General features: G+C 40.4%; 2 protein-coding genes across 11 annotated transcripts in view; both read left to right on the top strand.

Annotated features, from left to right (window-relative positions):
* The first annotated feature begins 163 nt into the window (after positions 1 to 163).
* On the top strand, positions 164 to 18,050 carry TNFRSF1B (TNF receptor superfamily member 1B). Its single transcript, XM_087755431.1, has 10 exons — positions 164 to 471; positions 8,197 to 8,299; positions 10,429 to 10,557; positions 11,289 to 11,438; positions 12,320 to 12,413; positions 12,498 to 12,691; positions 13,460 to 13,534; positions 14,503 to 14,540; positions 15,013 to 15,283; positions 15,853 to 18,050. The coding sequence occupies exons 1-10, from the start codon at positions 283 to 285 to the stop codon at positions 16,149 to 16,151; spliced, it is 1,542 nt and encodes a 513-aa protein (XP_087611557.1). The 5' UTR covers positions 164 to 282; the 3' UTR covers positions 16,152 to 18,050.
* Positions 18,051 to 18,554: 504 nt separating this feature from the next.
* Positions 18,555 to 25,055, top strand: part of VPS13D (vacuolar protein sorting 13 homolog D) — a 110,759-nt gene continuing 104,258 nt past the window's right edge. For 2 of the 10 annotated variants that reach the window (XR_015704307.1, XR_015704308.1), the window contains exons 1-7: positions 18,556 to 19,411; positions 21,249 to 21,419; positions 22,364 to 22,441; positions 22,680 to 22,870; positions 23,181 to 23,261; positions 24,587 to 24,703; positions 24,928 to 25,032. Coding sequence is in view for 6 of the 10 variants with exons in the window: in XM_087755422.1 (XP_087611548.1) it covers positions 21,323 to 21,419; positions 22,364 to 22,441; positions 22,680 to 22,870; positions 23,181 to 23,261; positions 24,587 to 24,703; positions 24,928 to 25,032 (669 nt within the window). In the remaining 4 variants the exon portion in view is untranslated. Of the gene's footprint in view, positions 19,412 to 21,248; positions 21,420 to 22,363; positions 22,442 to 22,679; positions 22,871 to 23,180; positions 23,262 to 24,586; positions 24,704 to 24,927; positions 25,033 to 25,055 lie in introns of all 10 variants that reach the window. The other 8 variants (XM_087755418.1, XM_087755419.1, XR_015704310.1 and 5 more) reach the window with 8 other exon arrangements.

Here is a 25,055-nt window from a genome sequence, read left to right as displayed (position 1 = left end):
AGAGCAGAGCAGATCTGAATTTACATTAAGGTCTCCTTATACCATCCCGGCAGCGTGTACGAGACGAGCGAACGTGGTGCAGTGGTACGGTGGGTATTAATGAATGCCAGAATGCTGCAAAAGGTAAGTTCGTATTTGGGGGCTGAAGGAGCATAAATACGACTAAAGAGACCCTTTACGCGTGCTGAGAGTCTCTTCTAAGACACTTGAAGTAACTTTCATGTCCGGCCAGCAGGCAACACCGCTACCTAACCTGGGGAATCGTGGTCAGGCTTACATTTAATGCCGCGCCGCGCTGCCCCGCAACCGCCCCAGCGCTGCGGCCGCCTGCCCCGGGGCGGTGGGACCGGGGCCGGGGCCGGGCAGCCGCCAGCTCAGCTCCGCCCCCGCCCGCCGGCGGCCTCACTCGGCGGTGGGATGGGGCCGCGCTGGGCGCTCCTCGCCGCGCTCCTCCACGCCGCGGGCGGCCGGGTGAGTGCGGGGCCGCGGGGAGCCCCTGCGGGGGGAGGCGGGGGGCTGCCCGCCGCCCTGCGGCGTCCAGCGGCTTTCAGGGCCGTAACGGTTGCAGTGCAAGGTGTCGTGCAGGCGGGCATCGCTTTACCGTTACGCTCGCAGCGCTGTAACGCAGGCGGGCATCGCTTTACCGTTATGCTCGCAGCGCTGTAACGCAGGCGGGCATCGCTTTACCGTTATGCTCGCAGCGCTGTAACGCAAGCGGGCATCGCTTTACCGGTGTGCTTGAAGTCCCTTGAGTTATCTGTCTCCCTCTGCTTGTACTGAACTCAGTGTGATCTCTACAGGAGCCTCAAATCCCACTCTTAGACTTCTTTAAAACTCAGCCTCCTCCCTTTGACTATGTCGTTGTTATTTCCTGGCTTCCCAAAGCCATGACTAATCGTTTTTCCTGGATTTTCATTGGAAATGGGTTGATTTTTTAGGCTTGTCTGAGTATTTGCAGAAACTGTGCGTGTCCTGGCAAGTGCAGGGTGTAAACCTGTATGTATTTTACACCACTGTTTAAACAGGAAGAGCTGCTTGTGCTCTGTTGGATCCCTAAAACTATTCCCTATTTACATAGAAAAGCCCTTTAAATTACATGAGACCTAATGTGATGCAGCTGTGACTGTTCTCTTTTATATCCAGCTGTACCACTGTTTGGCAATGAATGCTTTTAACCCTTTAAACCAAAGAGCTTGATGGGCTCTGTTTGACTTTGATTGTCTCTATGCTGTACTAGTATATTGATAGCATTTTTCTATCTGATCTTAGTGTGTCCTGGATTGTGAAGATAAATATGGAAATGCTGCTGAGATGTCCAGGTCATTGCTTTTTCATGGGATGTATATGTTATTTACATGTTTATGTAATCGTATTCATTTAGCCTTGATAAGACAAAGGTTCAGTGAAACTAGGTGAGGATGTCAGAATGTATATTGAACCTGGAATTCCACAGTGGTCTTTTAAGGTGTACTGGGTGCTGTAGTGGGTTGATAATATATTAATTTTTTTTAACTGCTTCTCACCCATTTTGAATTCAGCCCTGGTTTGTAAGGTGATAGTATTTTGAACCTGATTCACTGAACACCTTGGAGTGGATGGGGTAGATCAGGTAAAGAAGGGAGAGTCTCAGAATTGTAGCAGACCTTATCACCAAAATTTAAGCGTAAAATTTGGTCATGCTTCTTGCTGAACAAAGGGCTTTGATTCAAAACCAATTAACTCTTATCTCACCCTAAACATAATAATGGAAATCATGAAGGAAATTTTCAGCATCACTTTTTGCATTGTGACAAACCAAAGAAAAGTCCATATACACATTAGAAAAAAAAACCCAGTAGTTTCAGAAATGCCACATCTGCCACAGAGCTGGAAAAAACCTGCCTGTTATATCAATTTTAAAAAGTGATCAGTTAAAGAAAACTTATTTTGGTTTTGAGGGAGAGAAACTGGCAAAGCAATAGTTCTTGAGTGACACTTTTTCTTGTTTTTTCTCATTCAGCTGAAATTATCTGAAAGACTCTAGCCTAAGCCCCTGTGTTACTCATAGGAACTGAACATAATTTTTGCCATTTTGAGCAACTCAGTCACCAGATATTTTTGACAGAAACTTTCTCAATAGCCTCAAACCTAAGTAACTGTCCTTTGCAAAGCAGCGCAGCGTGCTCTGCGGTGTAGTTGCTGGTGTGTGCAGAGAAGGTCATCCTCTGGGTGCAGCTGACTGGTTGTAGGGGAATGCTGCTGGTACGTGGAAGGTGTGTAGATAACCACGCGCATACTCTGAACTGCAAAGGGATGAGCTTAACGGAGATCTTGTGGAAAAATCCTGAAATAAATCCCGCTCAGGTGTCCCTGCTTTTTGATGGTCAGAGCTAGGAGGGCTGTGGGTGACCTGCAGCTTTGCTGTTGTACGTATCCACACTTGTGGTTGTTGCGTCAAAGTTCATGAGGACTGGAAGCCTTAACAGAGCATTGCAAAAGCCATTTGTGATACAAGCAATACCATCCCAAGAAAATTATTTGTTTCCAAATAATAGAAAAATGCCAATTCTGGCATTTGGCGTAGCTGGAAGACAGTTGTCCCCTCTGGCAGTCTTTTTGGCTGGTACACCTGGGGCATCTTGGGAAGGTTCATCATCTGCCATCTTTACGCTTTGGGCTCACATAGCTTCTCCTTTCCTGCTCTACTCTCAACGTCAGGTATCACCCTGTCTCCCTTGGGTGCATCTCCAGGATGTCTCCATGTAGGGTCAAACCTAATGTGGCCAGTCCTGACTTGCTGATTCTTTCTTGGGAACTTGCTCATCACCTGCTCTTCTCTGATGAGTGATGAGAATACAACCTGCCTTTCAGGCCTGCAATCTGTTATTCCTCTTGCTTTCACTCCTTGCTTGCCTGAGTATCTTTGCTTTCCACAGGGAAACTGTAGATTTTAAGGCTCGTCAGCTTTGACAGTGCCTGTTACTGTAAGTGTCAGATCTTGATTTAGTGGATAATATCTTTCATTAGGGCAACCTTTGGGAAAACAGACCAACTTTCAGATACATAAGCCTGAAGTTTTGAAACAGAAGAGCTGGTATTCCTGAAAATGTGTATGTTTTTCCAAATACATATATAATAAAATATGCTATGTCTTCCTACAAACTTTGACTTGTTTCTATAATTTTTTCATGTTGTGAATAGCCTCCATATTCTATGCAGCCTCGTGCCATCTCATTCTGGGAAAATACTATGGGGGTGAGTGGCAATGAAGTAGAATCCCTAACAGTAAGCAAAAAGATACTGTTTTCTCAGGGAGGGGGAGCGTGGAGTTGTAAATCTTTTTGTTTGTGGCTATGCAAGGACTCCTGTTTTACAGAAGTAAAATATAATATAGGATGGAAGAACAATTCACATAATGGACCCGTAATCTTAGAGAGATACTTGCAGGAAAGCAGCTTTAAAAGATGCTTTATGGTTTGCGTATAGTTGGTACAGCTTGATGCAACTCCAGCTGATTTTGGTGAGACTTGCTATTATGTGATAACTAATCTTCAACAGAATGATTTTTGTACGTGACCAGTTTAAATATTTTAAACAGGATTCTGCTTTTTCCTGTCTTCAGCAGGTTTGGTAGCTAAGCAAACATATCTCTTTGCCTCCAGTCCTTTCCATAGCAACAGATTTTTACGTCAGAGACTTTGGTGACTTCATTGTGGTTTCATATACGTAAAGAACATTATACGCCAGATGTAGTTCCTGTTCAGACTCTTGTGTTTGACAGCTTGACTTTGAAGAAGGCAACTGTATGAAAAGAAGACGAATAAAAATGTAGACATGTCAGTTAGGATTAAAATATATGCTTAAATATCTTTGTTTAAATGGCCTCCCTGAGTGAAGATGAATGTTATGTGAATGGATTAATATATATATATATATATTCATCCATTATATTAGCATATTTTATTTCTCTTATTGAAGATACTTAAATTTGATTGCATATAAAGTCCAAGAATACAGAAACAAGTTGTAATGCAGGAATTAAAGGAAATTATTTTCATTATAATTAATACTCAGCACACAGGGAACGCATTACATTGTGACGTGTGGTGAGTAGCTGAGACCTGGACTTCCTCACCAATAGGTAGAGCCAGGCTGGTGCATTGGACCAAGCCCTTCTAATTTTGAAGAAGTCTGAATCCAAATCTTGTTCTGTAGTTCATGACTCGGGCTCAGCTCTGGTACAGACATTAGGCTCTCAGTTGTGGTTCGCCTCTGTACGACTGTGTGGGAGGGGACAGCCCACAGGCCCTGTGCCTTCACTAGTGCTGCTCCACACAGCACAGATACAGCTGCAGGCCTGAAAATCATGAGGTACAGGCATGTTCTCCGCTACGTTTGTCTTCCAGTAGGGAATCTTGGAAACAACTGTGCTTGTGCATACGTATTTAGAAGAGTGTACTAACCTCTCAGCTGGTATGGAGGCTGCTGTTAGCCCACTCCTCTCCAGTGACAAATTAGGTCACCTATCTGCTGGGTTTCTGTGGTGCAGATGGGCAAATGTTTCAAACAATGCAGGGACGAGAGAGAGAGAGTCTTAAGTCATTGACTTTTTGTATGTAACTTTTAGTCATTGCTTAATACAAAGGCATTGCAAAAATCTCCCTAGTGAGTTGTGTCGTCAAAGGCAAGCATAGTTTACCCATTTCTATGCCAAAATGTATTGCTTAATTTGACTGCTGTGCATAGAGCTAGGCTAAATTTCATGTTTAATAATGTTTGTTCCTCTGCTGCTAGATAGGTGAGGCATTTTACTTCTACTTGTACCTGTCAAATTAAATTAAGACTTAATTTTAAAACTTTTTGCTTAATTAAATTAAGTCTTCCAACGTCTTCATTTTGTCTGTATAAATATCTTAAAAGTCTGGTGCCATTAGACACTACTACCTAATGTGAGAAGTTCTAAGGTTATAACACAAAAGATGCAGCCTGATGTTAGTCTTCCTTCACACAATCTGCTTGCAGAACATTGAATCACAGTAAAAGCAGAACACAAAATAAGGACTTATGAGAGATACAAACAGTAACAAAATGTAAAGATTGTGGAACAGAATCTGTCCCCTCCTCATCAGTCTGTCAGCCCAAAGTAGCCAATGGATCTAGATGCCAGAGGGTTTGGTTTGGGCAGCAAATATTGTACTGCCCAACTCAGACCTTAAAATTGGTGAGACGGCTAGAAAAAGTGGGGTCGTCTTGTAGCCAAGAAATCCAGGCGAGTTTTATGCCTAGTAAGAGGCCTACACTTCCCCTGATGTAGTAGGATATTTGGCTGCTGGCCTTGACAGCATTGATTAAACTAGTTTACATTGAAAGTAATTACTAAAATTAATGGCATCCTTCCAGTGCAAACAAAGCTGAGCTCATGTGTGTATATAAATTGTATCTAAGTGATTTACAAGTCCCTTTTAGTTTCCCATAATGTTCTTCGAGGACAGTTGGCAAGAAATTGTCAATTGTATGTCACTGAGAGCCACAGCTCATCAGATAAAATTTCAGGGAGATTGTATCAGACCGTAGACATATCCTTTCAAGCACAACTTAAGAGAAGTAGATGTGAACCCATCAACCAACAGGTTTTCCTGTGCCTTTAACTGCAGGGCAGTATTTACAACAGGCAATGCAGAGGATGAGATAAGAATATTTTTTGCCAGGAAGCATCACCAGCAGGATAATTTGTGATGTGATTCATTGTATTTCTCCCCCTTTTTTTTTTTCCTGTGTCTGCTCTTGCAGTGAAGTTTTACGTTTTAAAAAGACTCTCAAGTGCTTGTTTTAATGAAGTTGATCATAGTGACTACAAAAATGTGATGACAACACTTGATCTTTCTTCTTTTAATAAACAAGAAAGTAACTTAAACAAAAAATACTTTTGAGAGCAGAGTCCTCCTTCGTCAGATTCTAATGTCAGCTCACATTTGCAAATGGTATGATTTATTGTTGCCTATCATATGAGCGTATAATACCAAGTCCAGCATTAACAGTTATTACTGAACCTAGAAGGTGTTGAAAAGCCTTGGTTTTGTTTTTTAATTATTATGGTGGTTATTCTCATGAATAATGATGAAACTGATAATGCTGAAGCCAGCCTCCTGGTTCTGCTTCAAAGTCTTCAATCCTTGTGCAAGCCCCCTTTAAATAAGCCTTCTTAACTAGAAAGCAAAAATGGAGGCCAAAATAGATTTTGGAGATATTTAGGGCTGCAGCATGGTTCCTGCAAAACTGGCTTTCTTCTCATCAAAAGACAAAGAGCAGAATTTGAAAAATGCAGCTTGTGCTCAGCAGCTGTTTCTTACTTCACCTGCTCTAGTGCTTAAGAAGGAGAATGATTTTTTTTTTTTTTTTGTCATCCTTCCCCAGCCCATCACAGTTTCTAGCATGTTAAAAGCATCTTTACAAGTTTGTTCTTCAGTTTGCAACTTGACTGTTTCTTGTTGATCTGGCTGAGAGAATGGGGGTGAAACCCATCCCCAGTCTCCCTGGTTTTGAGTCTTTAACTCAACTGACTGATCAGAAGAGATCAGAATTGTCCTGATGTCTGGTCAGTGTTACCAGCTTTCACAGTGTTTTAAACAGGAGCAATGAAATTCCTACTTAAACGGTTTGCTTTCCGTTTTTCTTTTCTGGAATGAATGTTGAAACTCAAGAAGACCTTTCTCTGCCTTCACATACTCAGGAAAGGTTCTTTTTGACACTGACCATTAAGTAGATGGGTGAAATCCTGTTTCTGATATACAGCTAGATAAGAGGTAAAATATTTCAACAAGCTGCGTAAGAAAATGTTGGGTTCCCTTTAAGTAATTGTTGAGAGTGGGAAGTGTTAGTCTGCTTTATCAGTAATGTGAGGACACAATAGACAATCAACATGTTTTTTCGGTAAGGAGGAAGGATATTTTCATTACTGGCCTCCAAAGAGCTTGTTCCTGTTTTGATTTCTCTTTTTAATAATATTTTAAAAGTACTTCTCTAAATGTGTGTAGATTATACATGGAGCAATCTCTTCAGACTGTAGAAGATTGAGCAGTGTCACATACTTTTTGAACAGCATCTTTCTGATCTAGCAGGAAACTCCTACGCTTATACTACCTAAAATTAGCCTTTTTCTTTTGAGTAAGTATATTTTTCCCTTGAAAACAGATGGCAGGTCCTCAAATATTTTGACACTCGTTCACTGAAGTCACTGAGCTGTGTTGATTGGTATGAGCTGAAAATTAGGTACACTGTATTTCATGACTATTTCTTATGCATTTGACCTGCTGTATGAGGTAGGCTTTTTGGTTTTGTTCAAGTCTTGTAGTTAGTTGCTCCTTTTCAGAAGCAGCAGTGCAGTTTTTGGAGACATCATTTTCAAAACATCAAGGCCTTTCTCATTCAGAAAGGAACGACAAAGTATCTGGAATGATAAAAGCCTTTTTGACTGAAGGGACAGGTTATCTTGCCTGGATACTGCATGGGTGTAAGCGAGGGCATAATGAACATAAGCACAATAGAGAATTGGACTTAGTGTCCTGTGTCCTTAGCACCCACTGATGAAAACAGAAACATTCCTTCAAGCATTGCAGTAGTGCTAGACTCACAGCTCCCTCTTCCACCGGCTCAGGAGGCCTGAGGGAATTAATAAGTAGCAAAGCCAATCTTCTAGTTTTCAGCCAGGGCTCTAAATGTGTATAGGGAGTAGACCTACTAAGTAAGAAGGTATCATGTTTAACATGGCCACTTTGCAGAAAATGCTTCCCCCCACAAACCCACAGGTAAGAATTAAGGTTTCACTGGTGTTTTGTCAAAGGTTGTTTGAATCATGGCAACTGAGAATAGGTATGTAGCCCTTTGGTTTAGGGGATGCAGTAATGACCAGGTGTGATGTTAATCCCACAGTTCCACTGCATTCTTTTGAACATAAAACCTGGAGAACTCACTTCGTTCATTGTGACAGGTCTTTGAAAAACAGAGGAACCTCTAAATGGTCTCAAGTAGCTTATAAGCTGGGCATTCTCCTTCAGCTTTTTGGCATCTGTTGCTTTCTGTTTCATCAGGGGTACATCAGGGTCTTGGAAAGGAAGGTGGTTATAAGTGCACTCATCTTTAGGTGTTTGCCTCTTTTAAATCTCTACTCTAGGGTCAGAATGTACTTGTGACTCATGATTTTCCTTCAATTTCTCCTAGGAATATTCATTGCCTTATACACCACAGTTTGCACAATGCAAAGATCCCAGCACTGAATTCTACAAAGAAGAACTTGATAAATGTTGCAGCCAGTGCCCTCCAGGTAGGTTATAATTCAAACTATTACTGTACACAGCCAAATGCAGTCAATTTTCAGATGAGCATAGTACGTTTTGATTTTTTATACATCTTAAGAGCATCGAATTTTGGATGTTGTCTAGCTGGAAGACAATAAAATGCTGTAACTGTAAAAATATATGCAAAAAACCACACTGTTCATCAGAATTGGAATTCTGTCACAAGGTTAACCTGGCTGGGGCTTATCAGGAGGTAGACTGCTGAGCTCTTGTAAGCACAGCTTTGCGTGGTGTTTTGATTAAAGTATTTTTGAGTCAACATTTGGGGGAGGGAGCAACAGCTCACTAAGGGAATTACAAAAATTAGACAACACATGTCAGCACCAAGCCCACTAATAACAAATATATTGTAAAACAGGGCATGAGGTAGAGCTTAGTTTCTGTACTTTGATAATATAACTTATATAAGGGGCTTTCCATTGGACAGGTTAATCTGTAATTGCTCATTAAGGGAGTTTTTTTGTCTTTTACTGTAAATCAGACACTGCAGACCAGTATCAGACTGGGTACAAGACTACAGAAACTGTCTGCTTTGAGGTGTCATGTCTTACACTCCAGTGATAATTATTAGCGAGCTTTTGTTAGCAAAAGTTGTTCACTGCAGAAAGGTGGGTGTGTGGGTTTGGGATTTTTGGGGGGGTAGTAATGCCGTTTCAGTATTTTAATAATAGAGTTTTTGCAAGAAGTTGTCTTAGATTATTACATTAGACACAGCAAAAAACTGCCTATTTGTCTCATTACATGCTGAGCAAACAAAATTTGTCTCCATAAATGCTGAGTTTCTGCCAGAGAGATCCGGAAGTTGAAGCAGGAAATCAGTATATGCTGAAGCAGCCACAGTTGCTTCAATTAACCGAAAATGTCTAGATAGATCTGTCAAGCTTCCTTTGTTAAAAACACAACGGATGAAAGATGATAACTCATAGGTAAAACCTTTTTCTGTTGTGGTATGTATTGTTCAGTCTATTTCTCCTTGATTTTAATTTTTCAGAATAACAAACTCTGGGCAACAAGTTGTAGGAAGTCTAAAATCTTTATTTTTGTTATTATGAATTAGAATTTTTTTACCATAATTTATCAAAAATTGAAGCCTAAATCATTAGCAGGATGTGGGAGGCAGAATTTTAAGGTTCAAGTAAGTACATGGAAAAACAAAATCTTTGGAAATAATTTCTATGGCTCACCGCCAGGGCCCCTTCCTTTGGAGAACAGAGATTTTCCAAGCAGCTTCAAAGGCTTTCTCAGTGTTACTCCTACTTTCTGAGTATGTTTTCCAGGATATTTCTGTACAGGATATGGGACATTAACTTCCTCCTTTCAAGCAAGGGGGAAATGGCAACTGAGGTGTTTTCCGTTCTCCAAAAAGGATATGTTGGAGCTCATATTTACTTATTCTGACTACTACACTGAACTCTGTTGTTGGTGAGAAGCATTGGAGAAACTACCTTTGATAGCTTTTGATTTTGTCTGGAATGCCAGTAGCTTCAGAAACTCATTGCTTTGATCTGTTAGGGCTGGCCAAAGAGGTGAAGGAAAAAGAGTGAGCTCATGCCCCTTCAGTAGTGACAAGTGGTGAAGTTCTAATTCAGGTCTGTTTGTGGTAATACTTTATTATGTGTTCTTCACTTGCTGCTTGTAAAGGTAGTAAGGGCCTCACCTAGACACATCTTTCTAGCTCGTGCCTGACTTTCAGCATGAAACACCATCCTGTGCTTCACCACAAAACACAGCTTCTATGAGGATAAAAAGTTTGGTTTATGTACCGTGGTAGCAGCATCTAAGTATATGCTGAGGGGTTTTGTTCAGGATTGAGGCCGCCTTGTTTTGAACATGGCTGAAATTCACTGAAATGAATGTAGGAAAAGGGGTCAAACACAGATAACATAAAAGAAATCAGGGTTTCCTTGTATATACATGCAGTCCTCCTTTAAATCAATTCTTGCTTGGTATATGTTACCAATCTGATAGTGGCACTGAAAGGACAGGGTTTCTACAGCTAAGAATGAAACTTAACCTTAAACAATTCCTAGTGATCTTTTCCAATGAGATGCTTTCTCTGTTTTGTTTTGTTGTGTTTTGTTTTTTTTTTTAATAGGTCAATATAAGACAGCGAGCTGCAGTCGCACTGCGGACACAAAGTGCAGTCCCTGTAGACCTAACACGTATACGGCAATCTGGAATCGGTCTCCTCAGTGCTTTGCCTGCTCACCACCCTGCAGGAAAGGTAGGTTTGAATTATTAAAGAGGCATTTGTGACTTTAACAGCCTGCTCAAAGAGTGGGCTTGGTTTAACCTAGTCTTTTCTCCTAAGAAAACTGGGAGGTTTTGTCTGTTATGTATAGTCCCATTCTCATGCTTTTGGTACTCATAAGATTTGGGGAAAAGAATCAGGGAAAAGTCTTGCAGGGGGCCTGGCCCCTTTTTCTAAGTCCTAAAAATGTGACACCAGTCTTATATGCTTGGAAACTAAGGTGCTGCATCACTAAAATAGGTACAAATGTCATCAGTAGAGTAACTTCCTGCTTATGCTCTCCATCCAAGGGAGCTTAAGACCTGACTTGCACAGGGGTAAATTGATAATTACATTTCCAGCATCCAGTCATTCCTACAAATCTTAGTATGGCCCCCAGATGCTGCAGTGATCAGCACAGGTAACACAAATGTGCATATTTATAGTTATGATACAATACAATGCAACTGCAGGTACAGAGTTTCAAGTGTGAATTCTACAAAGGCAAATCTCTCCTTTCCTAGAGAGAGAGAGGAAACTAGTCTGAAAATGTAGACGTTGGGGCATATAACATATTTGTTTTATGATGGCATACTAGCCAGAAGCTGCAAAATTGTCTTCAGTTTGTGCTATGTGAATATCACCTCATATTCATTTGAAACATTGCAGACTATGATTTTAAATGTTGCTAATGACATCTTGCTTTATTCTTGTTTTAAAAACAGGATTTGTGCAGAATCAAACATGCACTAGGTCACAGGACAGAATCTGTAGCTGCCCACCCAATGAGTACTGCATTTCAAAAATATACGAGTACTGCAAAATATGTAAAGTGCATAAAAAATGTGGAAAAGGTTACCGAGTTTCCAGAAGAGGTAATTTAATTCTAAACACTCTACACACAAAACAGTTTTACTGTATGAAGGGGGTTATTTTTTGTGTTAATAGTCCATAAATATTTCTGAATCTCCCTCCAACTCAGTAAATTACAGGAATATTGTCTTTTAATTCCCTATAGTTATGCATTCTTTTTAGTGCAAGCATTATCTTAGCAAGTAGGTAGTAACTAGAGCAGCAGTATTCCCAAGAGGCATATCCAAGGGGACAACATGTTGCAATTTGTTACTACCATATATCAAAAAGTTCCCGAATCCAACTTAATCTTCCTTTGTTTTACCCTATTGTGTGATTTCTTTCATACAAGTGACTCAGATTCAAGACCACTTAATTCCTGCTTAAATCCTTGAAACAGGGCTTCAGGTTGAATTTTGATTATGGTAAGTAATGATGACTCTATGCTGTCCTGCAGAATTAGTCTGTCTTTATTAGATGATGAAAGTCACCACTCTGATAATGTAGCTGTCTCAAGATGATAAATAATAGTCGAAGAGGTGGAACACTGGATATTTTTAAGAAATTAAGAATAATTTGAAAAAATACAGAACTCCAACGGAATGGAATAGGTGGTCAGCCTGTCAGGGACAAGTGAAAAAGCTCAGCTGTACCACATTTTAGCCTTTTGGTGGGTTTTTACAGTCTTTGAAAAAGACTATCAAGGGCACCAAACTAACAGCACCGGCTAATCTTCTGATTTGTGTTTGGGTTGGGTGTTTCAAATTAATCTCTTCTGTGACAGTTAAAGACTGTATTTTGTGTACTGCCTGTGTATCACTTCCAGGATCTGTACCGCAGACCTTGATTTTTCATTTTTGTTTCTCAGTAGATGACTAACGGGAGTTTTTCTATTTCTTTAAAGGGACAGATAGCACAGATACGGAATGTAAACCTTGTCCTCCGGGCACTTTTTCACATGAGGAATCTTACAATACCAGCTGTACACCACATACAGTGTAAGCCAGTGTTTCTGTCTAGTAGCAACCTTAACTGTGCACAGGGTTGCTTTCTTTCCTAACTTCTCTTTTTGTTTCTTGCAGTTGTAAATCAGTGGCTATTCCTGGAAACAGCATGAATGACACTGTTTGCAGTGAGTCAGGACCAGCAGTTGCCACAGTTCTACCTCACACTATTTTGAACCTGCTCCCGACCCAAAGCTTGGCTTCCAACAAACCTGAAATAATAACTCGACCTGTCATTTTAAACTCCGTACCTGACATGTCTCACATCATTGGTGAGCTACTCACCAATTCTCATTTAAAGTCATTTTTGTTTGGCTAGGAAGCAAGTTTATATTTAGTTCTCAGTTTCTTTCCAAGACCAATTACCCGTACCCAAGCAGAACCTCAGAACAGCTGAATTAATTCAATATGACACTGCTTGTAGTGAGTTGCATAATATTTACCTATGCATCTGTGCTACCCCAGTGCATTCTACTGTCCTTGTAATTCTGGAAATATTTCTAAAAATCCCAAAACTAGATTATACAAGGCATTTCCTGAGAATTGCTGCTATGAAGGAGCTGGTAGACAAGGTTGTATCTTAGATTCTGGACTGAGGCAAGGCTGACTTCATAAACCTCCTGGTGAGAGGTCTTTGGAGACTTCTGGCAGCCTTTCCCGAGACAGGAAGTCCTTATACCATTCACAAGTGTGGATGTATTCTCTCCTGTTCACAACCTATCCAGAAGGCATATATGTTTAGGAGCATTCTGGACTGCCTGGCCTTGTATTTAGCAAACTGTTGCTAGCCTAGAGAGATATCTTTTGTGACTGAGGCCAAAAGTCTGTCCTTACTTTTCAGGACAGGAAAATTCAATTTTATGAGACTGAAATGAGGCCTTGGTATCCAAGAGGCATCAAATGTGAATGTCAGACACACCTGATACTTGTAAATTTAGCTTTTGTAGCCATGGACAGAAACTGCAAAATTAAACTCTTTCTAATTAGATCCTTTGTCAGATCGACCTGCTAAACAATTTATCTTTTTCATTTATTTTCAGGATCAGTAGCAGGACCATTGTTACTGGTCCTGATAATTCCTATTTTGGCATATTGCTTAGTCTCCAAAAAAAAAGGTAAGATTCATGAAATGAAAACAAGCAGATCTGTAAATATTGGAAAGTGTGTCACCTTATTTCCTACTAATTTGAGCCTAGTGGTTGACTGACGTTAGTGCCTTAGAAGTTAGCTCTCTTTGAAGCTTTTCTCATGGCTGGATATGGATGAAGTATCACTAACGTGTAGATTCTTTGGTGTCTAATAATGTATGAGTTAGGTTATTTTTTTTCAAGGGGACAAGGCGATGATTTACGTGTTTCTGTCTCACTAGCTGGCAACCTATTGCTTCATGAAACCTTGAGGAGCTTTTGAAACCATTCCTCTGTTACATTGGGGGTGAAATTGGCCAAAGGGTTCACAGGCCAATGGAAGAGAGACTAAGAGAAAACTCGCGCAAATCAGCTTGATCACATGAGCTTTGCGGCTACAGAAAAATAGAATTTAAAAAAATACTCCAGGAATTCCATATGTATTTAGAGTAAAAGTATCTTTATTAAATCACATGGGGTGAAATTAATCTCAATACAGGGATACAGTGAGGCAAATGTCCCATTCAAATCTCTCTTGTTCCTCAGATTTTAGATAATTGTCTCAACATAGAACATCCCAGTGGAGATGGACAGCTGTACAACAGTTGCGCTCCTACTGGAGCTTGTAAAATATTTTGTACTTCATCATTTAGACACTATCAGATGTTATTAGTCAACAGTCAGAACTGTAGTTTATTGTCATCAATACCTTTTCTCACTGACACTGTAGAAAAATTATTAATTCACACAGAGGGTCCTCTTTGCTTGCTGGCTAAATTTAAGTTACCTTACAAAATCAATACAATATAGCTTTCAACATTTTCAAACACTGTGTAATAAATGTACATTTGGTGTGTATTCCAGGAGCAGAGGATATCATTCAGACTAGTTAAAAGAGCAGCTTTTGCAAGTGAAACAAATTTAGGTGCTAATGAACTGTCTTTCCTCACTTGCAGCCCTTGTATATTCTCCACCGACTACAGAAGCAGATTCGGTGAGTGTCACTCCTTCCTTTCCATCTTTTCCATTTCTTTAAAAGTTATATAGAAATCATGCAGTCTTATCTAATTACAAGTAGAAGAAAACTGCACAGCAGAAAGACAACTGGAGCGAGAATGGGGTGGTTTGGTCCCCAAGCTAGAGTGTAAGATGTACCTTACATAACCTACCTCATGTACTGTCCTCGCTTTGTGTTAGCCTATATTAGCAATAAACCATGGGTGTGGTTCAGAAGACCAAATTTTGGAGCTTTTGTTCACTAGGTAATCAATGAAGTACTGTAGGTCCCTTCTGGAGACAAGTTCATTTTCTTGAACGCCTCATGAGCTGGTATGAATTTTACTTACAGTCATCACTATGCAAATGGCAATTATCAGTGGTTTCTTTAGCTGCGTAAGTACTGACCAGTTCTTTGTTAGTGTTTTTTAAAAAGACTAATGTTTTGCATTTCTCTGCAAATGTTCCAGCCTTTTTCCCCTACAGAAAAGCAGTGTGACAAAAAAGCAAGAAATACAGGCTCGCAAAAGTCCAGCAGTTCTGAACAGGAGGAACAGCATCTCTTGGAAACTTCTGGGTCCAGCAGTAGCTCCCTGAATAATCCAGCTGGGTCTGCAAGAGTCAGTGTAGTAAGTAACAAGAACAATGAAAAGAAAGAAACAGAAGGATTTCAGCAGCAACATTCAGCTGCAGAAGGCTGTAAGCTTCACCGTGGAGACAGACACAACTCTGCGAGTTCAGGTAAGAATGTATCGGAATGATCCAGAACTTCTTGAAATTTGATTATCACTTATGGGTCTTTTTAGCAGAAGTTTAAATGGCAGGATAAAACATCAGGCCCATGTTCAGCAGAGAGAGTAACTTTTGAAAAGAAAAAGCGATTGTTTTAAGTTGTCAGCCTGAGACAGTAAAGAGAGTGTGCTCAATGGAGAAAAAGTTATTTGCAGACTAGGGGATCGGTGTGATGGTAAGCACTTACCTGTGAGTGAGAGTAAGAGCCAAAGGGAGCAGTAAGAAAAGAACATTGTCAGAAGCACCTGAAATGGCAACAGATGGGTAGGGAGTTGGCTGTGATCCAGGGGTCTGTATTAATTTTTATGGCTTTTTTATTTCTGGGATGACACGTGGATTTTATTGCACCAAAAAAACCCTAAAATGTTACAGAACCAGCCCCACCAGCTTACCTAAATTAAGTGAAACAAGAAGATATTTAGTGTCTGTTTTAAGTCAAAGAACTGGATAAAGAATCCAACCGTCCTGTTCTGGGTTTCCTTCTTCCATGTTTAATGTGTTTTCTGTTTATTTGACAGAACATTCTGGTAACGGAGGAACGCAGGTGAATGTGACTTGTATTGTTAAAGTATGTAGTCCAGACTGCAGTTCCCAGTTCCCAGAACAGACTAGTTCATCTAGCACGGATTATGGAAACGCTCCCTATTATTCCCCAACAGGGGAAGAAATTCCCCTGTCAAAAGAAGAAAACCCCTTGAAAAAAGAAACTGAAATTCAAATCTCAGTGGAAAATGAGGACAATTTACTTCAAGACTTACTTCCAGAAGAAAAGAAGTTTCCTCTGGGTATTCAAGATGCAGGGATGAAAACCAGTTAAAGGAAATTACGGATCGTATACTGATTGACTGATAAAATTAATCAAACACCTCCTTATTTTCTAAAATAAACATTATGTTAAATGTTCCATTCCTACAGAGACTTGACATTTCAGGTGAATATAGACACTGATGCTTTTGAGGTTTTTAATCTCTTTTGTCAGCTTTGAGAGTTGAAGGATGATCTTTGCAGTTTAAAAAAATTTGAACGATTTTTCGTTTAAACTGAATGGCCACCCCCTCCCTTTCTTCTGTGATACCTTAGAGAGACCTTTACCAGATTTGAAAAAGAACACTTTTCTAACTTTATGCCATTGATTTTTGTGCTGAGACTTTGTGATGATAATTTGGGTTCAGGTATGCCACCTGTCAAGAACATGCCTGAGACCAGCACTTCTAAGAGACTGGAGTTAAATTATCATTCCATGCTAATGAATTATCCATTTGATTTTAATTTTAAAACTACTGCATTCAATTTCCTAGCCCATATCTTCATGGACATACTTTCCCTCATCCTCCTGGATATTTCTTTTATTATTACAGTTTGCTTTCATGCAGTATTGGACCAAACTTTTCAAATCAACCTTAAGTATATCAAGGAGTGAAATCTTTTACAGGAGCTTTTTTTACTAGATTACAACTACTATGTCTAAACAATAGCATTTCATTAGCTGTACATAGTTCATTTTATTTTAGAAAAGAAAATCTGGATTAGATAGTTGTTATCTTGGAGTAGGAAGTAAGTCCCTTTTATTGACAGCTCTAAAGTTTGTCATCTTTCTGTCCTGGCTGATTTAATATGGTTCCCTAACTGATTCTGACCTCATTTTTGAGGTTAACCATCAACCCAAAATATTTTTCCCTATGTTCCAGTCAATATTAGAGAAGATCCATGTGAATATGTCTGCCAGATAGCTCGCACCCATTGACCTCAGGAAAAGGTCTGTCTCTTGATGATTGCATAACGTAGTAATCTGTAAAAAGTGGAACTGACTCAAACCTCAGAACCAGAAAATCCTGTTCTCCTTCACTTCTTGTGTGACATTGAAGATCCCACCACCTCTTACAGAAAATTAGTAGTGGTTCTCCTTGAATCAAGTGGGAGTCTTTTCGTTCTGGAAGTAGATTTTTAGGATCCCATTTCCCATAATTATATTTTACATATGTGACTTAACTGGCAATTGTGGTGTCTGTATTCAACCAGAATTTGCAATGCGGTGTCTGAATTACACTTGAGTGAAGTCGTACAGTAGGCATCACTTTTTTTTCTTTTATGCCATAAAAACATACTGTCGGACTAGATGATCATTGTACTTCCCTTCCAACTGAGCTATTCTACCTCAAGTGAAACTAAATGCAGTAGTTACTTCTGAGGCCTTAGACTGAAAAAGGATATTTTGCAATAGCATTTATTCTACAGCTACAGAAGAGATACATATTTTAAAATACAAATTTTAAACTTCCACAAAAGGCATGCAGCTTACTAACGTTATTTCTGGAACCGAGAACTGCCAAACAGGTCTTTACTATGAAGAAACCTTTTACAACTGTATATTAAACTTGTACTTGGAAGTAATTTTCAGAAAAGACTTTGAAAAAGGCCACACTGAAGCTATTACAAAACTGAAGGACTTAGGCAAGAAAAGAACCTAATTTTATACCGTGCTTTCAACCTTTTGCACTGTACTGAGTATTTTCGTGCCCAGCATTGGGACCACATTGAAGCAGCAGTGGAAGATTTTTGAAGAAGTTTTTAAAACATTAAAAAGGAGGATCCTGTTACAGCACTTAGTTTACTGGGTTTTCAAATTATGGACCTGTGTGACAGAAGGAAAATCCAAGTTTTATGTCGAAGTAGGAAAAATGTGCTTGCATTTGCTTATAAAAAGTCTGTATTTTTATCATTACGTGTGTCTTTGAGTTTCCTGACCTTTCCATTAAAGAAAATCCTAGTTTTTAGAACAGGTTCTTTCATTCCATAGGTTAAGCTGCTGCTTTCCAAACAATTTTATATCCTAACGTTACTGCCTAATTAGAAGAGGACTGCCCTACTGCAGCCTGTGCGTGAGCACTGCGCGAAGGGGGACTCTGTCAACCAAGGCTGCTCTTTCACTTCAGCGTGGATGAATCAAGCCCTCATCTCGACCTCCAGCCCGGGCACAGCCACCTCTGAGCCGAAGGACTTTGATTACTGCAATTCACTGGACGCGACCGCGGCTCCGAGGCGCCCGTCGTGAGGATCCCGCCCCGGTAAACGCTTCTGGCCACGGCAGCTTCCACGCGCGCAGCCGCCGCCGCCGCCCTCCCGCCGGCGGGACCTGCGCGGCCGCGGGCGCCCCTGCAGGCGGCGCGGAGCCCGCCCGCCCCGCCCCGCCCCGCCCCGCCCCGCCCCGCCGCCGGCCGGGCCGGCTCCGCCTCAAGGAGTCGGGGGAGGCGCACATCGACAGCTCGGCGCTCCCCTAGCTGGGCGTCCCGCCGCCGGTTGGCTCGGGATCGATTGGCCTGCGGCCCGCCGACCCCGCGCACCATCGAGGAGGCGGCCGGCAGCGGGAGCCCAGGTGGGTACCGGCGGGCTGGGCAGGCGGGGCGGCGGCCCCGGCTGATCGCTGCCTCCTGCCTCAGCCTCCGCTCCCAACGCGATCGCGGCTGCATGGCGCGGGCCCGGCCCTGAGGGGCCCCTCCCTGCCTCACGCCCCTCGCCGGGCTCCGCCCCGCCGTCGCGGCCCCGGGGGGGCGAGGGGCAGCCGCGCAGTCCCCGGTCGCTACGCCTCGGGGCCGGGGAGGGGAGCGTGTCCCCGGGCCGGGGCTCTGCGTGGCGCCCCCGCCCTCAGCCCGGTGGCCGGGCCTGGAGGGTGGCCCTCAGGCGCCCTCCCCGCCTGGCGCGCGCCGTTTGCCGGCGGCCTCTCCGTGGCTCCCTCAGGGCTCTCTCCGGCCGCCTCTGGGCAAGGTCACCTTTCGCTTCGACTCCCACAGGCGTTGCGTGCCAACAGGTCTCCTCTCGCCTATCTCCTCCTCCCCACGATGTGTTTGCTTGCGTGGAGAGAGACGGGAGAGAGTCCTGAAGGCTCCTCCCCGCCCTTTTTTTGTGTAACCGGGCGCTGAGTAAAATGTCCCCCTTCTCCCTTGCACTGACAGGAAACATCATCCCGGCTCCCTTCCCTCCTTGCCTTTGTGCTGCTCCTGGCCAGCTGACCCAGGCCCCACTCCTTCAGGGCCTCTCTCGTCCTCCCTGTTGGAAAAATTACATCTTTCTCCAGAAAAAGTGAGCCAGCTTTGAGTGAGGTCCTGGCTTGGGCTTTGGTTCTCATCCTGATAAGCGCTTACTGTTCCTGTTTTACTATGTATGTTAAGAAAATAAAAACACTGTCATGGAAAACAAGTGTTTTGTTTTTCTTTCTAGTGGCACAGCAGTGGACTAGAAAGTTACAAATGTAAAAGCCTTAAAACATACAAAAGATTCCTGAGTAGTTACTTATGTTCTACAAGTTTAGGTTAAAGAGGTGATTTACTTTATTTACAGTTCTTATGATGACTTCAGGCATGGAATTGTTCATGCACTGGAGGTTTTCAGTCACTGGGATGCTAACCTGCTCTGTGCCTCTCAATATTTCTTCAAGATTTTCTTCTGATTTGGCTCCTAACACCTGTAGATTTCTTTTTTTAATTATTTTTTTATTTTTTTAAGGGCAACATTACAAGGATTACTGTATTTGCTTTTGTTTAAACTTCAGCTTTCTTGTTAGTTTTATTAGAATAAAAGCCTATAATGTAAGGTGGCAGCCCCATGTGCACATCTTCATTATGTGGAATACTACTATTGTTTCTGAAAAATGTTGAGAAATTTTACAAAGATAAAAATGTTAAACATGCTTAACATGAAGATACACTTTATTTGAATGTAACTTCCCTGTGTTATTTGTGATGTGTGTTTCATTCTGCATGACAGCATAGTTTCACTTTTCAGCCTTTAGAAAAAGCCTTTCATTATTTGCTTAATTCTGGTTAACTGGAAAACAAATTATTTGCTTAATTCTGGTTAACTGGAAAACCCTGAATCTTAATATAAAATTTAAAATCTAACTCTTGAAGTTGTCATTTCCATCTGTTGTCAGATATAAATAAGTGTGACACACCTTGCTTTTCTGCTCTGTAGCGCTCAATCTTACATATACTGGTTTAGGGAGGTATGTAGCGTTGGGAGACTTTTCTAAACACGGAACTGATACATTTGCTGCATTCTGACTACAAGATACAGCCTGCATGCTTTTTTCCTTGCTGCAGTAACATGCTTGATCCTGCCCTTGCAGAAGCTAATAGTGGTTTTGCAATTCACTGATGAAAAACTTGAACAGGACTTAGGGGTTTTAATGATCTGATTACCACATAAGTTGAAACAGAAATGGTTGGAGAAGAGCATGAAGGGAAATGTTTACACAGATGACAAGTGTTGCTTTCCTAATGTAGCTTTTTTCCCCTCCTTGATGCAGTAATCTGTGCTATCGGTTTGAAAACCTGTTAGAGTAACTGCTGATGAGCTATTTATGGGACTTGTATCTGATTACTTCCCACATATACTCTCTTCCAAAAAAAGGGGTTTGGGTAGGGTGAATTGTTTCACAGATGTCGTATAAAAACTCTAGAAAAATGCAGTCGAAGGCTCTGGGCTGTTACTTTAGACCAGGCTTACAAAACCATAATGCTGGCAACTTGAAGAAAATAAGGGCAGCAGAAGTGGAGGAGGCCAGTGCAAAACTGCTGCAGATCAATGTGGAATTTTAGTCTTCCCTGTTCTGGAAGAGGATTGTAGATTGGCCTTCTTGATATTTGCAATAAAATGTGGTGTTTTGATTAGAAAAAGGATGGAAAGATGAACGTAATTTGCAAATGGGAGTGGTCTGTAATCATCAAAGCTCTATATGAAACTCTGCTTTGAGACTTAAAGGGCATAACATAAGGCATTTTTTTAAGGTAGAAATCAAGCTTAGTGTTTTTACTGCTTTTTAGATTGATTACACTGAGAATTACAGTGATAGCAGTATGTCTGCTCTGCTGGGAGTGTATATTTCAGACCATCATTTTCTTCATGTTTTTTCTTTCAGAGCGAGACTGTAATTATGGAACAAAAATCCAGAAAATGACAGAAAAACGTTAGTTGCCCTCTTCTAGGACAGTCATGTTGGAAGGATTGGTAGCCTGGGTCCTCAACACCTATCTGGGCAAATATGTCAATAACCTGAACACAGACCAACTTTCAGTCGCTCTTCTAAAGGGTGAGGCTTTGTGGTATTTTCTGTAGTGTTTTCATACTGTGATTTAAAAAAAAAAGTGTTATGTTTTTGTAATAACTGGAAGGTGGAATAGAAACAATCACTAAATATCGTGTTTAACATTTATGTAAACCCTTTCAATATAGAGTTTTGTGCTAGCACTTTACAATGAATAGTAAATTCTCTTGTGTTCCTATCTTTGTTGCTTTTTATCAACGCTGTTAAAACAATTTATATGAAACTTTCAAAAGTATGCTTAGCATATCTTAGGCATGTTTAATTTATATAATATTTGAGTGTCATTTTTCTTCATACTGTTCAGTAACTTTCCTGTTGAGGGATTGTGGCAGGAAGTATTCTGTAGTCTTTCCTTCTTATGTTTTGGTGCTAGTAGTTACTCCCCTGTAATTAACACTTCTGGTTTGTGTCGTGTTATGTCATGTTGTGTTCACGAGTCTTGTACTTTTACAGAGTCCTCAAATCAGTGTTTTCTAATTTACCTTTTGCTGCTATTACCTGCTATTTTTGAGAGAATATTTTATAACACTTCAAAGCTTTTCTATGTATGCTTTTGTAATATTGAGAAAATACTTGAAATATCTCTTTTGAAAAGACAAAGAGTAGAAGCTTTCTCCTTGGTTACAATAAATTCAGATCTGAAACCTTGCAGAAGATTGCTTCTATATGACCTCATCAAATAGTCTGAGTATGGCATTAGAAAATTAACAAGTATATTAAATAACCATTGCAATTGTAACACAACTTGAAGTGGTAGGTTGGCTGTTCTCATGAAATCCTATTTGATTTTTTTTCTTTAAAACATGATGCTAGTCATTTTAGGCTTATGATGTTCAAGCTGGCATTCTTTAACATCAAGCTGGCATTCTTTAACATAATTTTGTTTACCAAATTTTGTTTTGACTTGCCTTTTTTTCTGCTTTGTATAGGTGCTGTTGAATTGGAAAACTTGCCGCTAAAGAAAGATGCCTTGAAGGAACTGGAATTACCATTTGAAGTAAAGGCAGGTTTGTATTTTGCTTGTGTGTGCAGGACAAGTATTTATAAACAGGAAGTATTGCATATTTCAGAAGAACCTTTACCTGTGAGTCAGAAGCTTGAACAAATGAGGTAACTTGGCTTTCAGGTAATTCAGTTCTATTTTAGCTTGTTTGTTTCTTACGCCACTTTTTCTTCCAGGTTTTACAAGGATAATAAAGTATGTTTACATGGGAATCTGATAGGATCTCTGTTTTTTATGTCTAGGTTTCATTGGCAAAATAACACTACAGATACCTTTTTATCGCCCACATGTGGATCCATGGGTGATATCTGTCTCAAAACTGCACTTAATTGGTGCACCAGAAAAAAAAGAAGATTTTGATGAAGAAAGGGAGAAGTTGCAAGAAAGAGAACACAAGAAAGCCCTTCTTCTAGCACTTGAAGAAAAATGGAAAGTAAGTCACATTTGTCTTTCATGGTGAAGAAACCGCTATGGTAGATGGATTGCATTTAAGTCTCCTAACAAATAGGAGAACAAATGCATAGGAAACTAAGTTAGAATTTGATTCATACATGCTAACATAGTGCAATTTCTGCCCCACCCCACCCCTGTCATGTCGTGTGTCCCACATATGTTGGAGATATTGAAGTCGTTGGGTTTTTTTCTTTCTCCCAGTTCACAGTAATTTCAGTATAACAAGGTATGTTGTTTCTTGCCCAGTTGTTACAGTGGTCGTTAATGCTTATCCCTATTTTCTCTTTTAGAAAGAACGACAACAGAAAGGGGAATCTTACTGGTACTCGGTTACTGCATCTGTAGTCACAAGAATTGTAGAAAACATTGAAGTAAGCCTTTGCATTGTAGTGCTTTTCCCACTTGTTAAGACTTACCTGTGCAGCCCACCATGCTTCACATTGTGTAGCCCCCAGAAAACAAATACGTGAATCAAAGGTAGATGTTTGGCAGAGGACAGTCCCTTTTCAGACTGAACCTTCATAACTTCAGTCTTAAACTAGTCCTGATGGAGACTTCTGGAAAGGAAATACCCTCCATTCTGCTTTTACCAACTTTTTTTTTGGTTTGTAACAGTAGGTGGATAACGAATTTGCATGAAATCTGATGGGTTTTGCTCACATTTTAATTCTTTTATTTATAAACCCACCGAAATATTGAATTGCTTATGAAGCAGAAGAGCATGATTTGTCTTGATATAAAGATAATTTGTAAAGAAACAACTCTCAGAGTGTCTGCTGATCTACGACCTTGATTATTTGACTGTGTGTTATCTCTCAGGTTCTTTAATTATTCTTTTTCTACTATTAATAAAATTCTGCCATGTGTCTCTTAAGTATCAAAATGAGTCAAAACTATGGCTGTTACACTCTGTTGCTTTTTCTCTTTGGAAGTCTTAATGTAGTTAATGATGTTTTAGCAATATTCACATCATTAATCATTTGCGTTTAAGAACCAGAAGCTTTCTACATATTACTTGCTAAAGTTTGTCTGCTTGCCTCCATGAAAGGGCTATCCTTCTTTTTTGCTTATGTGCAGATAGACTGACTATATTATTTAGTTGCATTTCAACTCACTAGAGGCAATTTAGAAGCAAGATACCTCAGACTACTTGCTTTTCCTGATGTGTTTGAGATTAATTTGGTGCAGGAGCTCAAGGCGAGAGTATCTATACTTTTCTTAGTCCTGGACTCTACATTCTCTGAGAAACCACAGTAACTTGGTGCTCTCAAAGGTTTTACCAATATAAAATTAGAGTTTGGGTCACCTTGTACTGTTATTAGTTTGTAATTCCAGCCCATGCTGATGATTCCAGTACATAAAACAAATCTGAGTCTTCGGTTGGCAATTACACGTTTGCCTTCAAAATGGAGAATAATAGTAGAATAGCAAAATAAAGTACACTGTCTTGTGAAAGTGGCTAGTTGTTTTTGGGGAGAAGGGCAGGGACTAGTGGTATCTGAGGAGAAGATAGAACCAGAGAATGCAAAACCAGAAGTGAGGAATAGGATTTTTATGAGATCTGAATAACTACCAGAAATTTGTTGGAGAATTGCAGAAATTAAGTATTAAATTGCTTCAGTATTAATGAATAGTACTGCTGTCCACTCTAATGATGTAAATAGTTGCCTTTAGTAATGTTTTTTTTTCTGTCTAGTTAAAAATTCAGGATGTCCATTTGAGGTTTGAAGATGGTGTCACAAATCCTTTGCAGCCATTTGCGTTTGGCATATGCATCAAAAATGTATCAATGCAAAATGCAGTATTTGAACCAGTAAGTATAACTTTTTGTACTAGAACTCATGGCAGCTAAGATGTGGTGCTGTATTTTATGGGTGCTAGTAAATATTTAGTAAAAAGCGTGGCATTTTAATAATCTTCTGGTTATTGTAATACACTTATTTTTGGCATTTCATATTGTTTATTGAGTATGTAGAACTAAAACCTACATGGCACGTGGTGTGTGATCTTGACTTTATTCCACTTTTTCTACTTCAGGTGGAGAAGCTGATGCGGAAAAAACAGTTGGATGTTGCCGACTTCAGTATTTATTGGGATACCAGCTGCACTTTATTGGGTGACCTGCCTTCTGGTCAGCTACAGGTACAAGAGAGAGATTTTACATA

Source organism: Nipponia nippon, unplaced genomic scaffold, assembly GCF_047370975.1.
Source record: "Nipponia nippon isolate SJK-2023a ecotype South Korea unplaced genomic scaffold, ASM4737097v1 scaffold_19, whole genome shotgun sequence".
In the NCBI taxonomy this organism is placed as follows: Eukaryota; Metazoa; Chordata; class Aves; order Pelecaniformes; family Threskiornithidae; genus Nipponia; species Nipponia nippon.
The sequence above is the reverse complement of the archived record's forward strand: the minus strand, read 5'-3'. Positions and strand labels throughout refer to the sequence as shown.